The 18,615-nt window shown below is 43.6% G+C and overlaps 1 protein-coding gene across 1 annotated transcript; it reads right to left on the bottom strand.

The window, feature by feature from the left end:
• AMD1 (adenosylmethionine decarboxylase 1) lies at window positions 1-17,953 on the bottom strand. Its single transcript, XM_066179414.1, has 9 exons — window positions 17,413-17,953; window positions 7,452-7,538; window positions 6,041-6,167; window positions 5,491-5,593; window positions 4,679-4,721; window positions 4,448-4,592; window positions 3,356-3,448; window positions 3,115-3,270; window positions 1-2,181 (listed from the first exon to the last, which is right to left on the bottom strand). Exons 1-9 carry the CDS (start codon window positions 17,541-17,543, stop codon window positions 2,041-2,043), a joined length of 1,026 nt encoding a protein of 341 aa, XP_066035511.1. The 5' UTR covers window positions 17,544-17,953; the 3' UTR covers window positions 1-2,040.
• Between the last annotated feature and the right edge of the window lie 662 nt (window positions 17,954-18,615).

Genomic DNA, 18,615 nt, shown 5'->3' on the forward strand with positions numbered 1-18,615 from the left:
TACAAACAATTTAAGCGAACGTTTATTGAAGCGTTAAGTTGTGGTACAGATATTTTTAAATGATCAAAGTCTAACACCACAGAAATTATAAACACCATACTCCCCCCATCCTGATCACCCAGATAGTTCAATAACCCATTCAACAGCTTTCATTTTCATAGACGAGGCTTATGCTTCTTTTTGTAAGATGCATTCTTTCATTATTACTTCAAAAGGGATCTTCAATCTACTTAAAGGACCTCAAGCCAAAAAATGTCAGAACAACTGAGACAATGCAAGAACAAAAAAAAAAAAAAAAAAACCCCTTGAAATATTGGTCCTCAACATTAACACCAAAAAGCATTAGTGCCATTTACAGCATGTAATTGATAACATTGGTAAAGAACATCAATAATATGCTTAAAATTAAAAAAAAAATCAAAATGTTCCAACCACTTGATTTCTAACCAAGCAGACTTTAGTTTAGAAGCACTGAAAAAGTGCTTCATTTATAAATACGGAAGGAACAAAAGAACCATTGCATCAAACCAGAAAGGTAAAACATTGCACGGACAAGAGGGGAAAAATAATCTCAATTTTGCTGTTAACATGCTGGTCTCACAGCTGTTAAAACCCCACTATTTGCAAACAAACATAGCTGAAAGTGTGCCAGCTTTTCAAAGCCTGCATTTTAGTCAATACTCATTAAAGTGACTTTGAATTACACACTTATTCGTGCTCCATAAATAGCATTCTACTTCACTTCTGTCCAGGTGTCCCAGACAGTTCTTGTTCTACACCTTCACTTTAATGCCCTCAAGTCACAGTAAGAGGAACCACCTTAGCAATTAGGAGGAAAAAACAGATGAAGTCACAACACTCAAGTACAACATAAGTCACATGCACAACAATGTCACAGGACTGTCACAAGACAGAGGCATTAGCTTTGCTTGGAACAACAAAATGAAGTGACACTGGACCAGTTCAGAAGCACTCTTTACAGTCCGAAGCGGCAGGTCACAGGTTTTACTGAGAATAATCCAAACCAATCAACACACCCAGACTGGCAAATTTCATTCCTCCACTGGCCCTACCTGCCAGCGCTCAGGAGCACCAGCTTCCTGTTCTGACATAACAGGTGATTAGGACAGAAAATGCCAATATGAACTTGCACTTTCTTTGCAAAGCTGTCACACAATTACGCCAAAGCACTCGAAGCCTGGCTCAGCTCTTCCCCTGTCAAGTCTTGGACCTTCATCATCAAATTCTGCCGTTGCGTAGCGGTGTGACAGCTCGGGGATGTGGACAGACAAATGACCATTAGGGTGAGACAAAATTTAGCCTGCACTAGTACCGATACCAAGTTACTAAAGGTGAAAGACCAATGCACGAGCCCAGTTCTACAGGAGAGCTGAGCAAATTCCTAGAAGCTTTATTAGAGTATGAAAAGTCAGTCTGATTTAAAAATAAATCAACCACCACCTGTAGTAGCAAAACAATTTGTAACTGTTTTAAGAACTTTCTCCAAACATGAAAGTGTTTATTAGGAATCAGTTTCATTAGAAATCATAGAAGTTCATCAAAAACTGGTTTAGACTGAAATCACAACATAGATTTAAAAAAAAAAAAAAGAGTGACAATTTAACAGAGAACTGTCCCCAGTGAGTAGGTTGAGGCTGAAGTCTAATGAGGACGAAAGCCTTGTCTGTGGGGAATTTTTGGTGATACTTGGAGAAAAACTATACTGTGTGTAATTCTACCTGAATCATTTTTACAAGTGTTGTAAAGTTTCATACAGTAAGATTTTTCTACATGCACTTCAATTTCACAGCAAGAGTGGCATAGAGTACCTAAACACAGAAGAGAGCATTCATGCAAGATATCTAACTCCTTGATATAATAATGCATACAATTCAAAATGGTTATACTATGATTACACCTAGGGCTTTCCACAACTACAAGGTGGTGGGAGTGGAAAGCATGGCCCCCTGAATCATTAACTAGAAAGCAACCACCACCTTCTATATGGGATTTCTTTTTGCGCTTTTTCTTCATTCTTAATCAACTGTGCTGTTGCTGGCGATTTTTTGTAAAACTGGTAAAAACAAAATTATAATCACTGAATTGGGCAATCTGGTGATCAAGACGTTTAAACCCCTCAATCTTCTGGGCAGAGGAAAACACTGTGCGACATTTAGAGCTCTAGAAAACAAACAAAAAAAAAGGGAAAGTTACTCTTAAAACTGTCATTGTCATTTAGAGGTGGATTAGCACACTGCATTTCATATACAGTTCTTACGAATGTGTTTTAAAACTCTTCCTGACAGTGGTGCAGAAAGCTCCACTCCCAAGAAGTGATTCTGCTCCCTACATATGGTACTGCTGTTCTGTGAACAATTATGGGGGGTGGAGCACCTCTCCTATGTACACAGGCTGAGAGAACTGGGGTTGTTCAGCCTGGAGAAGATAAGGCTCTGGGGAGACCTTAAAGCACCTTCCAGTACCTAAAGGGGGCTACAAGAGAGCTGGAGAGGGACTTAGCATGTAGTGGTAGAACAGGTGGTAACAGATTTAAACTGAAAGAAGGTGGGTTTAGATTAGATATTAGGAAAAAAAAAAAAATCTTCATTGTGAGGGCGGTGAGACACTGGCACAGGTTGCCCAGAGAAGTTGTGAATGTCCCATCCCTGGCAGGGTTCAAGGCCAGGTTGGATGGGGCTTTGAGCTACCTGGTCTAGTGAAAGGTATCTCTGCTCATGGCAGGGGGTTGGAGCTAGATTAGCTGAGAGCAACACCATTAACACCAAGTGTCCTGTAACAGCAAGTGTTCTGCAAGCTGCAGGCAAATCCAGAAAAATGCCAAAGCAAGGAATTATGCTTATACAGAACTATACAGGAAGTCACTATAATTCTGGGACTGGGATGCCACATCTTACTGATTCGGAAGTTTTCTGAAGATCAGATTTAGTACATGCCAAAGCAAGACTGAAGAGTTATTTTTACTTTCCAAAGAAACTACCACTCAAATATAAAGGCAACTTGGAAACTGTTAATCTCCAGCAAAAATCTCTAGCCTTGCTTCATTTGTGTGTATATGTATTTCATCAGCTGATAAGCTAATGTAAGAAAACTCACCTGATTAACAAAGAGAGTTGTCACAAATTTTCCTGGCTTGAAAACCTCTACAACTTTTCTAATCAGGTCATCGTAAGAGGTCTGACTTATGTTTGTTTCAAAACTAACATAAGAAAACTCTGGTTCTGGAGTGATGTGAATAGTCCAGTAAGTTCCCTGAAAAAAGGAGAAAAAAAATTACCACCAAATGTTTATTCCTTTTTATTTACCAAGGTTAATTATTAATGAGCGTAAAACTTACATCCGATTTCATCCCATTCATTGAATACCCACAAGGATTGAACATTGTAGCATCAATAACAGAACCTGGTATCAGGTCACGAATTCCACTCATCTGAAACAAAGTTAAACAATTCTGCTTATCATGTATCCTTACACATGTTTAGATTTAACCCAAAGGCAGAATGAATGTCTATATAGCAAAAACCCAGAATTCTCCCAATAACAAGTCAGTCTGATTGCACGTACCAATGTAGATGACCTTGGCTTGCATCTTGTCACTACATCAATGGCAGTGACAAGCTGCATGCAAGATATCACACTGCCTCTTACAGAGCCCAGCTGATCCATTCAAAATAAGGAAACAGCTTAGAGCTCCAAAACATATTTGCTTTTACCGCTGAAATGGAAAACGGAGCTTCTCTTCAACCACTATCCACAAAGTGAAGGCTGTTTACATTTACTCCAGAGTAAGGATATACTACTTTATACCCTAGGAAGAAATGCAATCCCAAGGGTTTTGATTTACCACACAGTACCTGAGCTACAGCCAAATCTCAATAGCAAATACAGTATGAGAATCAAAGCCTAAGACGGAAAACAAGATGAAGTCAGTGTACTTGTCAGGAAAACTTGTTCATGTCACATGACTTTCCCATCTGGGAAAAGGAGGCAAACCCATCAAGTTATGCTTAGACCCCAAATCTGCCCTCCCCTCCAAATGGCTCCCTAATTTAACCCTGATTTGATACCTACTTAACCTTTGCATTCCTATCCCCAGTTTAAGCCTTACTCCTCATAATCTACATCCTTGAAAGTTACTCAAATTGTGGTTTTATTTCTACTCCTACATTCTTCTGAGTAGAAGCTTCCAATCACTCAAAGCACTGCATATTGCTGCTTTCACCAAAGGAAAGGCATTGAAAACATGAAGTTATATTCCCCAAAATATCCCTGAGTTAAATCCATTTTCCTCCCAAAGTATTAACCTACTGCTTTCTACGACATCTCTCCTACCACAAAATAAACCTTGTATTAAAAGGTAAGTGAACGAAGCATTTTGTTGTCCAATTTCCACCATTCCCCAAAATGCTCAGTTTTCAAGCAAACATACACGAGTGACATCATTTGCAGTAACACCATCTTTCATGTAGAACTGGTCCATAACTACTGGGTCAAGCTCACTCATCAGAATTTCCAGTGTCTGATCAGGCTGATTGGATATCCGACTCTCTGGGAAATCCAGGGTGTACAGGTACCTACACAAAGCAAAAATCAAGTATGTAATCATGTACTGACAGCACCAAGTTCTACCATAAAGTCCTCAAACTCTTCACATACATACCAGCAATCAGAGTTCATACGCCCCATGCAATAAGCTGCTCCATCTAGACAAGACAAAAGGCCTCCAGTTAATGTACAGCTGAACATTTATGTAAAATATTATATTCATTTCTTATTTAAAGACAGGGGCCTTTCACAGAACTCCACGAAGTTGACTGATGCAGTCAGTGGCTCTATCAAATAACCAGGCATTAAACTTCAGGAATGCAAAGTTGAGAAAAGCAAGAAGTGCGTCTGGACACCCCAGCTGAGTGTCAGGAAATTGATATTACGGTTTAGCTATGCACAGACAGAAACAACCTGGTACTCTTAAAGCCTCTATTAAACGCATTTATGATTATCATTTATTTTCAAGTAACTCAGATGAATACCATAGCTTCCATGTTCCTTCAAAAACCTGTCACTTCAAATTTTAAGATTCTTCTTGTGGGTCTTAAACTGTATTAAAGGTTTAAATTCAGTTTTTAGCATAGTAACTTCTCTGAGAAAAGACTACATTTTTCTTCAGTGTATTATTTAATTTAAATTACTATCCGAGCTTTTTAATAGGGCTTTCAGAATTCTGTAGAGTGACTGGAAGTCTGAAGATGACCTCAGTTAAGACAAGGTGCTAAATGTCAAGCTTCGTATAATTTAGATTTTGATCTTGGCAAGCTCGTATCAGAAATTCAGAAAACAAGTACTTATAGCTTTTGACTTTTATGCAAGGACTGCTGAATTCTTGGCCTGGCAGCCTGTACCTACTGTACTGCTCATCACTTCTCACATAACATCAATCCTTCACCCAACTTTGCTGAAGTTTCATCAACTTACTTGGGAAAATTTCATTAAGAAACTCTACTTCTTCCTGGAAATTCCTATGTGGGTACTCCTGGTGGGAAGGCTTCATGAAATTCTTACGTGAATAAAAGAAGCTCTGAAAAAAGAAAGGCGCGTCTTAGGTATTGAGTATATCCATCCATCTTGAATCTAAGAATTTAGACAAATGCAAGCATATATCATGAACTTTCACAGGACCTGCTTTCATTGTTGAAACACTGTTACCTGTATTCCCATTTCACAGGCACGTGGTTATTCCTATCTTAATTTCTAAGCTTCAAGAGACAGTTTACTTACAAAATTGTTTTGCACTAGGTGGCATGGGCATAGTTATCTTTAAGTAACTCAGCACAACAGCATTTGTTAGTTAGCGCCTACTAAGAGACAGATCAAAGGGCAACTGCTACAGCAGAGCAATCTTACAGTCTAACCATTATGGGAAGCATACATAAATGTCCACGCTTCAGGGTATTTAATAAGAGTGAATTTGAAATAGTAGCAAAAAGCTTTTTGTACATTCAAAGGAAGATTTTTGACACCTTACCTGTATTGAGTCAAACCCACTGTACTCCCTAGCAAGCTCCAACAGGGGAACCAGTGCTTGCAGTAAGAGGGTGGTACCACACGTCTTCAAAATGAAACGTCTCTTGGAGACAAACATGCTACTCTCACTGTAAAAGAGGTGTTAAGAATATATTCAGTGCTCTACATAAAACAATCCAGGAGGGAGTTGTTAGGTCGTGGTCTTTAACCTAACCAAATGCATTACTCTTAAGTGAACACCCAGCATACGGCACAAACATACTTAGCAAATAGATCAAATCAATAGAATACAGCTAACATTCGAGAGCTGTTACAATTTCCCAAAACAAACACCTGCTCCAAGCATGATATTACAGAGCTGTCACACTACAGGAAAAGGCACACACATTACACACCCTCAAACTATCTGAGAAACACAAACATGCTGTGAAGTGGGTACACAGGCACAGCTGTATAACATGCCTTATAAACAAGATACAGAAACTAACTATACATAAACTAGGTCAGATATTTAACTACAGCCCAGCTGGAGCTAGGCATTGATACTACACCCAGAACATTTAAACATGCTTAACAAGTATCCTTTCATCAGATAATTGAACAGTGGGAGTAAAAATTAGCTTAAATAACTCAATTTGGAATGCTGTTTACAAATTCAAAATCAAGGTTAAAATTTCATCCACGATGCAGTGCAACGGGTTACTCTTTCCAGAATTTTGTTTAAAATATATGAAGCTTGAAGAAACAAGACTTGAACAGAGTTTCTTTGGCTAGCTTGCTCTTAGCACAACCTTGCCCTCAAGGCAGTCATTAAAGAGTACAAAAACTTCAGTACTGGTAATCTGAAGTATACCAGAGAATGTCAAATGTGTCTGTAAAGTTCATGTACAAAAAGCAAAAAAAGTATTCTGCAAGATGAAAAACACATGGCAAAAGTAGCGTCCTTACAACTAACTGCAGCACAACAAAAATTCCAGGGTTCCAGGAAAACTACAGTTTTACAGATACCTTTCTACAGATACCAGCTGCAAGAGTTGTTCCACTTGACTGTCTTATGTGCAGTTAAAGCTGATCTACCAATAAAGTTTTTTTTGCTGATCTATAAGGTGCACCTATAGCCTATTTCAATGAAGTAATTAATGCCAAAATTCTGTACTGGGGACACTTATTTACCCATGGACAAAATTCAGTGATGAGGTGCAAAGCCACCACAGCTCTGACCATCCTTTTGGTTAAATGAAAAAAGAAACACAACCATGAAGAGATTTGCACCTCTGAGCAGGAGATCCCTGAAAGTTGTAGCCACCAACTTGCCATTAACCCAAGACTGGATTCTCAGCCAAGTGAATCACATATGACAGCTTTCACTTGCTTCCCCTCTTAGGGACTAAAAGAATGAGCCAGTGCCTTACCTGAGTACATAAGCTTCCTGCTTGTCAGTTTTTGTCACACTTATGATCAAACAATGCACATTCTCCAGAAGTTTGTCCCACTCAATCCTGTGAAGAAATTATAGAAGAGCACAAAGAACAGGTTAAACAAACCAAAGCTTGCTGGAGCCCTGGGTAAAAAGCCCAAACAAGACCAGAGTTTTGAGTTACTTGATCCGAGCGCACAAAGTGGAAAGTTTTCATACAGGGATTGTCTCTCACAATACAGTAATACTCCATTCTTTGCTCTTGATGGCTCAGTAGTCCTCAAAATCTGTTACTATGATTTGGTGCATGCAGACAACTGCCAAACAGCAACCTCAGTCTTCTCACCAGGTGAGTCAGGATAACCATAAATCCTGCATCCCGCATGTTGGAAATATAAGGTATGCTTTAGGCTGAACCTCTATGCACTTCAGTAGCCATTGGCAACTACTACAGCAAAAACACAGTAAGTTATCATTAAGATGTTTTCATTGACCAGTTTCAAGTCAAGTTCATCATTTAACTGAAAAGCTAAAAATTAATAGATTTCAATGGCCTGAATTCCTCTTTGACCAACCAGGATCACAGAATTCCTTCATACAGTTCAAATTGTAGCTATGGTGCTAGAATCCAGCATGGTGGTAGAAGTTTAATATTTCAATTCGCTACTAATATTACTCATTCTACAAGGAGTCTGAAACAAACAAACAAAAAAATCCAAACAAAAAAACAAACAACACAAAAAAACCAAGGGCTCAAACTATGCTAAAAGACTTTCAAGTACTCAAAGAGAAATGACGGACTTGCAAAAAAACTATTCTGGTTGTTACTCCAGTCTTATGTCTACACCAGATTAGTAGAACTCAATATAGTCAATTTTGCTATAAATAAGACAGGAACAGATACAGCTTCCTGACGTCACAAAATTACAAGACTGCCAGCTGTCCTACTTCTCCCTTCCCACAGCATATTCCACCTGCAGGTTTGTGCTGGCTCTTGTCCTCAGAGATGTCATGATCCAACAAGAGATTTACTAACCCAGCATAAAACTAAGCTGCCCATCAGTAGAACTGGAATAACTGCAGGAGCTTGGAACACGAAAAAATTGCCAATTTTTCATCACCAAGCAAGCTCAGCTTGCCTTTATAAAACTGTCAGACTAATCCTTCTTCAGGAGGCAGACCTCTCACCCTTTACTGACACTGCAAAAGCCTCATGGCTGCACTCCAGGACAGAGACTCACGGTTAATTCCATCAACACACTTTCTCCAGCAGCCACCAGTCTTTCCCCTTAGAAAAATGATCAGTTTGTGAAGTTAAAGTTTTAGATTCTGTTGTATGTATAACTAAAACATCCACATAATCTTTATCCTTTCTAAACAGTCAGTAAACAAATGCCTTACTTCTCCCTCAATGAAGTAATCCCTTCAGGAGAATGCCTTTTGAAACTGAATTCTGTACCTTTACTAATACTCGAGGATTTTCGCATTTAAAGCACGTATTACATGAGAATAGTAATACTTACATATATATATGATTCAACCAGAACATATGTTAAGAAATCTCTATCCATTTAAAACACCCTCATAATCAAGTGTACATCTGATTAACCTAGAAATTCAGTGCTATAACTGGATACTTAAAATCAAAGTGAGAATTACCCCAGTTAGTGACCCTTGATGAAATGCTTTTCCGCAGACACAGACATGACAGCACAGACACTCAAATCTCCATGTCAAATTAAAAAGGTTATTTTGAGTGCTCAGCTCAAGTCCCACACATTTACTCAGCTCTATGCTTATGTCGTTGACTGGATTTAGCTCTGTTCCTAAAACTCAAGTGTACATGAAAATGCAACTGGCTGCTCACCTTAAAAAGACTGGTAAATTCAAAGAGTGAAATAGATATAACATAAACTATCTTCTAAATGGTCCAAGAAAATCACACTATTTTGCTAGCAAGAGTACTACAGGATTTAGTTTTCTCTGGCTACAGCACACCAGCATAAGTTCGCCAGCCACTCTGCGTGTAAACTGAACTAGGTAATGTATTACACTGTTCAAACCATTCCAGCATCCCTGCTGACATTTTATCTGCCATTAAATAAATACCCAGAGCCTGACATTGCATTTGGGAAAGGTGAGGAAGAGTTCCCTGATGCTGAGCTGTACTAACCCCATTTGTACATTACTACAAATCTGATTTTGTACTTGTCCAAGTATTAATGGGCATGTAACTATCTTAGGCTTTGCAAGAGCATACGTCTCAGCCTTCACAAGCTTCTTACCCGGTCAGACAGTCAAAACCTCAGCTTTATGCATGCAAGTGACACCTTTCTTTAAGTAACAGTGTAGTGCCGTTCTGTGCATGCATTTCAGGGAAATGTCATGCCCATGTTTCAGACATATATTAACAGAGAAAGATGTAACAAGTTTGGTGGCTCAGAGAGGGGTCAGTATAGCACCAGCAATGCCCTATCATGTGTTAAGTGCAAAGACCTTAACACAGGCAAGGGAAGTCCCATTTTGCTTGCTGGTCCTACAGTTTGTTTTAGGTACCATGGCTGAAATCTGCAGTTGCACGAGACCTTTGCATATCATAAGCTTTGCTCAAGTCCTCCCTATCATACTACAGAAACCATAGCTAAGCATACACTAAATGTTGTGTTCAGCCTTTACAAAAATAAAGGGCAAGGTCATAATTTGATCTGTCTAGAGCAGCATTAAGGAAAAACCCTATGACTTTAGAATCAGACAAGATGCCAGATTGCTCCAGAAGCATACACAGACTAACAAAGGGTTGCAGCACCCAGGATGAGACTTGGCCACATTAGGGAGAAGTTCTGCAGGGATCCAAGCCTGTACCCCTCTGCATTTTTAAGTACAGAAAACTAAAGAAAGGCTGGATGTGATCCAACATAATCTATCTAAACAAGATGACCTTCATATTTGGCATGTTCTATTGTTTAAAGCACAGCTAAGGAAGAACATCTGGGACCACTTTGTAACAAGTAGATTAAGTTCACTACAAGTCTAACTCTTGCATTTCTTCCCCCCCCCCCTTTTTTTTTGATCCACATAATTGTCACTAGTTGAGACAAGCAATATCTACCCACACTTGAATGAAGAAACAAAACCAACCTTAAAAGTAGTATTTCAATGGTTAGCACTACATGTATTGCAGCTATTCGATAAGAGGTAAAAATCCACTAAGTTAGTAATTTGAGTATCTGAGAATACTACTAGTTTCATAACTGAGTTAAGTTTTAACTTCGAAGCAAAGCCTGCAACTAAAAAAGGGTACCCAAGTAAGACTGATTCTCAATGAAGTGCCATTGAGGACTTCTGCTCTTCAAAATTCCCACTACAATGACCAATGTGCAAGGCATTACTATTTCCTAAATTATGTCCCACAGCCAGACATCAGGACAATGCCAGTTTGGAAACTGCTCTCCTATACTCAAACATAGTAGAATATGATCTATGAGAGTCATTGACAGCTCTCCCTGGAAGAAAGTTCTGCAGCAGACTTGCAGACACCAACTTGAGAGTGACTCCTCACTTATGTGGGCTTATTGACCACTTCATTCCAAAGCTGTAAGATCCCTTTTCTGAATTTCCAAGTAACTGCCACTTATCCAGAGTCAAATAAGTTTCTTGAACGGGCAAGCACAATGCACTTCAATGACTGCACCTTCTCAGAGAATATCAAATGAAAACAGAATCTATCTGCTCAAGTGTGAAGAACTGTCCTTGCTTGAATGGTAAAAAGCTATTTGTTCTACACCTGACTAGCAGAACATCCCAAAAGGAAAAAAAATCAAGTTTAACAATCTACTCCTATACCTGTGTAGCAGTGTTTAGTGCCTTATCAAAACACTTGTTACCAGAGTACAAATAATTTCCATTCAAACTGCCAACCAGGCATGTCAGTAGGGAAAAGCTATTATAACTGAGAAGTAGCTTAATTGTAGGAAGTATGCTTCATGAATAGTCAACAGTTCCTCTCAACCAAGTTCCAAAGCATCATATTTCAGAAGGAAGTCTTCCTTGACAGATAAACGCGTGCTTTTGAACCAAATTATTGGCCTCTTCTGAGCCTTCACCTTAAAGGATAAAACACATTCTTTGACAAGAGTCAAGCACACCAGGCACAATACTGCTGTTTCAGGCCAACTGGGAACGTGCTAACAGCAATTTGAAGAGATTAAGAACTACATCAAGAACTCATTCCTATCAGCAACCAACAGCTTCCTCAAGCACACCACACCAGTAACAGGACCTTGCTTGGGCAGTCACTCAGCACAGGGAAGAAAAGCTGTACTGCAGTAGGGCAGGAATCCTTAGGAAATAAATCATATGGAACTCCTAAAGACAGCTTAAGCCATATAGATACCTTTGCATAGCTTTTAATTAGAACAGAACAGCTGATAACTCTATAGTACCATACATAATAAGCCTTTTACTCTTGACTATGTAAGACCTTGTTCTAATGTCAAGCATTCAACTGCAGAAAAATCTTTTATCCCCTCACCTGTTACCTACTAAGTGTTTCTAAGAGCCACATGGGTATCAGTTACCTCATTAGCAGGCTACAGTTAAATAGGCAGATTCCTACCAATACATGATCCAGACAGCCTAAAACTGTGTCTAAACTGCCTACACGGAGGAGATGCAGTCAAGACACATGAAAGCTGGCCTAACATCGGTGTCAGCAGAGCTGGAACACTGCTTTCAAGCATCCCAAAAGAGGTAGGAACAGTACAGACCACACGAAAGTCACAAGCATTTTAAAGCACCCCTCAGCAGCGTGTGTATTTCTCTGCAGACAGCTGCATGTGAATTACTTCCTATAAGAAATATAACTTAATTTATAAGTTGCTGTTTAAGATAGGTTACCTTGAACCATTTACACAGCCTGAGGTTAGGCTCAACTCGATAAGTTTACATAGGCAATATCTGTGGGGTGCACAAAAGTGTCACACCCTCTGTATGCTCTGAGCATAGATATACAGAGAGACTGTCCACATCTCCCTTATCTTAAACCTAAGAAGCCCTCCAGGAACATGCACCTAATCTTGAGAGACAGGCAGCTGGGGGGGAAATTTCATCTACATTGAAAGTGATTACAGTACTATGCATTGACTATGCAGTACTGCTCACAAAATCCTTCTCACCCAAGCCAACTACTTAGAGCATCACTCTCAAAGGAAACAGATATTTCAGCAATGGCACAAAGATGGCCACAGCTGGGGCTCTGAAGGCTCCATATTTCTCCTGTTGTGGACCTTACACCACTATTGCAGTTACATGGAATGGGGAGACCCAAAGATACTCAATGGGTATTCTCAAGTCTCTCATATACAAGGACATGCGAAGTGTTTGAGGAAACATGAGCCCCAGCAGGACTTACAAGCAACACTGAGGGCAAATTTGAGTGTAATTTTATCCAGAAGGAACACACTGTAAGGCAGTAGGTATCTACCAAAAGCCCCAAGTCTTCCTGTTCTCCTGGCTGAGCAAACAACCATTAGGAAAGCCCTATGAGGAATACACCAATAGCTGTATATTCATTTTCTACAGTCTCATTAAGGGCCCAGACCTCTGACAGAAAGTGACCACCCAAATGCTTCGGCACTTACCATTTTTTAATTACAATTTTGAGTTACACGAAAACATTTTACCTGTAGTTTTGAACCTGATCTAAAATCTAGTTGATTAATATCCATTCTGATGAGGGGAAGACTTACATACAGTTCTCCAGATAACCTTGCATTGCCCATAAAAAAGCTTCACGAGTACACGTGAACAGAAGCCCTTATCTTAGCACAGCCCTGCCTTCTTCCCAGACTCCCTTCAGTTTTGTTCCAAAGCACTGCAGGAGTAGGAGCAGAGCAGGACTCATGCCCAGCTTCCTTGTACCTTCAGTGTTTGAGGAAACAGGCAGGTAACAGTGCCCAGGACTGGGGGAAGGGGCAGAGGTGCCTGGGGGAAGGGGCAGAGGTGCAGCAGCACCGCAGCAGTGAGCTGACTCAGGCTACAGGGTGCAGTACACCGCAAGGATTTCCAGAACTCTTATCAAATCCTTGTCGGTGCCTGGGAGCTTTCTTGTAGCACAGGATCAGAATGTCCGATCAGTGTCACCCCATACTGCTCATTGCTGCAGTTCTCTCCAGCTTGTGCCCCCATGCAATACAGACAAATAGGAAGCAGGTTAAAAATCCATAAATATGCACAATTTCAGAGTATTCCTCAGGGTTGAATGCTTGAGATATGAGCTTTTAACACTGGCAACATTTATTTATGGTTTTAAACTTCTATGCATTCAAGATCTTGATAGCCCTTCAGATGGAAAATGCATAACTGCACATCATCTGAAGGAATAAATAGCTTATTTTACTGTGGGGGATAGTGAATGCACTACAATCACCATGGAAATTCAGGGCTTGCAGCAAGTTCATCATGTTTTCAGCAAACCCCGTTTTCTATACATAGTTTAAGGCGCCTTTTTTTTTTTTTTTTTTTTTTTAGAAAAAAGCATGCATTACAAAGCATGGTGAGAACAAGCAATAAAATAAAAGCAAATTATTTTGAGACCACGAAAACATTAACTTCATTCCACTGCCAGATATAAGCAGGGTAGGCATATTTAGATGCTTGCCAGCAACTATTTGAACCACAAGACCTTTCTCCATAATTCATTAGCAAGTGAGCAAAAACACCCCAAAAGTTAACATCAAAGTAAAGCTCAAGTTCTGTACTTTTCAGTTGGGACCTTTAATTGAATGCGCTAAAATGACAGATCTCTTCTGAAATACTTTACACATAATCCAAACTTTTATCCAGAAAGCAGGTTTGCCTATTGGAGGGAAAAAACGTGGAAAAAAGTCTTAATTGCATCAGGTCAAGAACTTTTTTGCTGATGATATCCAGCAAAGACTTTAAAATATCTAATCCCTAATAAGCACACACAACATGGAAATTTTTAGCTTTGAACACCAGCTTAGTCATTCAGTACATGAATGGTTCACATTTCACTACTAAGCAGGTATTACAATACAAAAGGCAAGCTCAACTGGTTTGCAACTTGATTCTAATTTAGCTATTGTTCTACAGTTTCAGCTTTGATTTCAGACAACATAAACTAGCTTATTCAATCACCTCTATAGAATTAGCATAGCAGGATACATTGCATTCAGGACTTTCATTTGCATCTATCAGCTGTAACAGGTAATTTAATTCTGACAGTTTTCCAAAAGAGAATCTTTGTAGAAGGTCATTTCACGCTAGAAACACAGTATCACTGATAATTACAAGTGGACTCAGGTTAACAGCACTTTCAGACCTGTCACAGCTTCCTACCAAAGAAAGTAAGCGACTTCGATTAACATGTTGCATTAAGAGCCAATTAACACAAAAGTCTTCAAAGCCTGCTCACAGCTCTGACACTGTGTTAAAGACCACACGTTAAACAGTTAACAGTTTTTATCCACTCTATTAAAACTTTACAGCCATATCTAAACCACACAAAGGAACTGTCCCAGTACCTACACTGCAATTAAAATGCTCTGGGAGCAGTTTAAAAGTTAAGCTTGCAGTTTTGCAAACGCTAGTCTGAGCTGACAAATGGAAGACCAGAGAGGATGAATGTGTCAGTGAGCAAAGCATTTGCAGAATACCATCTCTGAACTACATCTGCGCATTAACACAAAGTCAAACGATTACTTTTGGAATCTTTTACATTTTAGGTCAAACACTACAGGACTCCTCCAGTTACTAAGTAGCTCACATCATCTGCAAGTATTTCAGCTAGAATTTTCCTTCCAGGATTGCCTGGACATTAACCACACAAGCTGTTACCCTGTATCTGCGACACCACTAAGACTCAAAGACCTATAAAACCACATATGATAATTTCCATGTTAAGTACATTATTTAGCTTGGCAAGTCGAAGTTACACAAGCAAATTACCTACTTACACCAACAGATCAGAGGTAAAAATTATTCTGCAGTGCTTCTGGTACAGCAGAAATGCAGCGCCCATGAACCATGAGCCATCAGACATGCACACACATGGGCTATTCATTACTTTAAAAAAAGGCAGTTATCTGCTCACAGGTCTGTGAATAGCTAATTCTACCAATATATCCACATGGGAAATTTATTGAGAAATACCAAAACAAAGGAAAGGACAGATAGGATCTATCTCTGAATGGAGATCATTAACATATTCCAAACAGTAAATACACTATGACAAGCTCTCTCGCTCAAACTCCTTGACCAGAGACCATTGGGCAACAGTGACACGCACAAGTAGATCTGGATACACTGAGAGCCAGATCCTCCAGCAACTACCTGAACCTGAAAAGCTGAAAAGCTACCCATACTGAAGGTGAACTACTTACAGGACTATAACCTACAGATTTGCACTGTTTGCTTCGGACAAGCCTACATTTTCCAACCATGTCAGCTGATCCCACCTACATACCATTTCTGTTGTCACTTCAAGCTCATCCATAGTTCTGCAGATTTCGCTTTGTACTTCAAGCTTGCAGCCACCATTTTTGACACTTTCAGAACACAATCTTTTGTGGATCTATAGCTGGACTCTCACATTGAGAAGTCTTAGTATTCCACAGAATCCTAGAATGGTCTAGGTTGGAAGGGGGCCTAAAGATCACCTAGCTCCAGTGTTTCTACACTGTCCCGCTCCGAAATACAGCACTGGCAATCTACACCACAGACGCCCCCTGCCCGCCTTGCCCAGCCCGGCTCCAGAGGCGCCCCGCGTGCCGGCAGGTGGCCATCGGCTCCTGCGCTAACAAAGGCGGCGCAGGCACATTCCTGGGCGGCGGGCAGGGAGCGGCGGGAGCCGGTGCCGAACACGTGCGCCGGGAGCGGAGCGGCGCGGAGCGGGCCCCGGGCCTTCCTTCCCCCGCCCCGGGCGGCGCCGAGCGCGGCGCCAGCGCATTCCCCACATGCCCATTGGGTGACGGGCGCGGCCCGGCCCTCCGCGGCGTCCCGCTCCCATTGGCCTCGGCTCCTCAATGGGGGAGAGCCACGGGAGCGGCGGCGCGGCCCGGGAGCGCGGCCAGGACACTCACGTGTAAACCGCGGCTCCAGCCACACTTCTGGGGGAGGAGGGGGCATCTCCTTCCCCGCTGCCTCCCTCGCTCCGGTGCCCACCGCACCGCTGGGAGACACGGGAAGGGTCCCCGGGTACCGCCTGCTTCCCTCGGCGAGAGCCGCTCTATGGACCTGTCCGGCTACATAGTGCCGGAGGTCGCCGCCACACCGGCCATGTGAGGGGGAACCATCAACCCTCGCCGCGACAGCCACAGGGGTCTCCCTTTCCAGCTTGCGTTAACGGGTTGGGAGATTCCCGAAGCCCCGCTCTCCGCAGTAGGGCACGGGCAGGGACTTCCCGAGCCTTCTCATCCCGCAACTGGCCATAGGAGCGGGACGAGCCGCCGCAGAGGGGTGGGCGCCGCTGCCGTGCCCCGGCTGCCAGCAGCACTGCGACACGGCGGCCGCTCCCCCCGCGGCGCTCCCGGCCGGCGCGGCACGCCCGGCTCCGCTCCACCACATGTTGCCAACGGGAACCGCGCGGGGCTGCACGAGGTGGCGGCGCGGAATGGCTTCCGTCCCCGGCACCGCCACCTCCCGCCCGCCGGGACGAGGGGAGCCTCTCTGCCCGAGGGTCTCTGGAGGGCGGCGGAAGGTCACCCCCAGCGGGGACGTACCGGGGCTGTCACCGGGGTAGCGGGAAGGCGGCCGGCTGCGCGGGAGCCCAGCCCCCACCGACGGCCACCCCGGAACCTGCCTTCCCCCCCAAAGCGCCGCCACACCCGGGCCATTCAGGGACCCTCCCGCCCCGCCGGCCGCTTCCCAAGGACAACGCTGGCCCCGCCGCCGCCTCTCCCCGCTCCGACCCCACCCCGCCCCGGCCGTTCGCGGACCTGGGTATGGTGCGGAGGTCGCCGGACCCCTTGCTCTGGTGCGGCTCCTGCTGCGCGGGCTGCTGCCGGGCGAACCACACCTCCAACAGCTTCTCGGTCCCTTCGAAGAAGTGTGCACCGCTCTCCTTCATGGTGAGACAACTCGGCAACCAACAACCACAGAAATTAAACGACAACCAAACTGCCGCCCCCGGCCGCCACCGTTCGCTGCTGCTGCACGGGCCGCGCTGCTGCCGCCGCCGGGTCCCAGTCCGTCCCGGGCGGGTTTCACCTTCTGGGGGATTTGCGTAATATTAATTAAAAAAAACCCAAACAAACAAACAAAAAAAACCAAACAGAGGAATAAGTAGAAGGAGGATATTTTTTTTTAAACGGGCGAAAACCACCCGGAGTGCGCGGCGGCGGATGCGGCGTGAGCGTGTGTGAGCGGGTTACAGTCCGAGCGGGGGTGCAGGCGGGCGATGCGGTTCGGTTCCTTGTAGTCCGTGTGTTCCCCTGTTACAGAGAAGAGCGTTGAGCGAGCGCTAGCTAATGTCGCCGGCCATACTGTGTAAGCGAGGGACTAGTGCGCACGCAGCCGCCTTTATAGCCCCGCAGGTACCCGCATCACGCCGGGTCGCGCTGCACATTGGACGGCCGCCGCTCGGGCCCGCCCTTCCCCGCTTCCCATAGGGTGGCGGCGATGCCCGTCGAGGCATATGCCGGTTCCTCTGGCCCCGCCCGCTGCAGCCCGCCCGCCCGCCCGCCGGGAGCGGGAGATGGAGCGCGGGCGGCGGTGGGGCTGGGGGAGCGCTCGGGGCCGCGGTGTGGCGGCCGCACCGGGCTCGGACCGCGCCGCCGCGAATCATGGGTTGGAAGCACGGGCTGTAGTCGGCAGAGAGCAGTGCCAGGGCAAGCAGGGCTGAACATGGCCTAGAGACGGCGGGGGAGCATCCCCCGAAACCATTCGGCGCGTAGCGAGGGGCGAGCCCGAGAATTCCGGCTCTTCCGGGGCCGCGGCGGCAGCGCTGCGCCCGCGCCCGGCGCTCCTTCCCTCTGCGCCCACCGCAAGGCACTTCCCTCGCTCCTAAGAGGAGCCCAGCCGAGCGTTCAGGCGTAGTTCCCGTTCGTTCCCTTCCAGGAGCCCAGCGTGTGTGACCGATAAATAGGGAGTCACCAGTACGCGGCTGTGTGGCACAAGGAGCGACTGACCGGGCACGGCCA

Source organism: Chamaea fasciata, unplaced genomic scaffold, assembly GCF_029207755.1.
Source record: "Chamaea fasciata isolate MVZ Bird 193981 ecotype frontalis unplaced genomic scaffold, bChaFas1.0.hap1 SCAF_3, whole genome shotgun sequence".
Classification (NCBI taxonomy): Eukaryota; Metazoa; Chordata; class Aves; order Passeriformes; family Sylviidae; genus Chamaea; species Chamaea fasciata.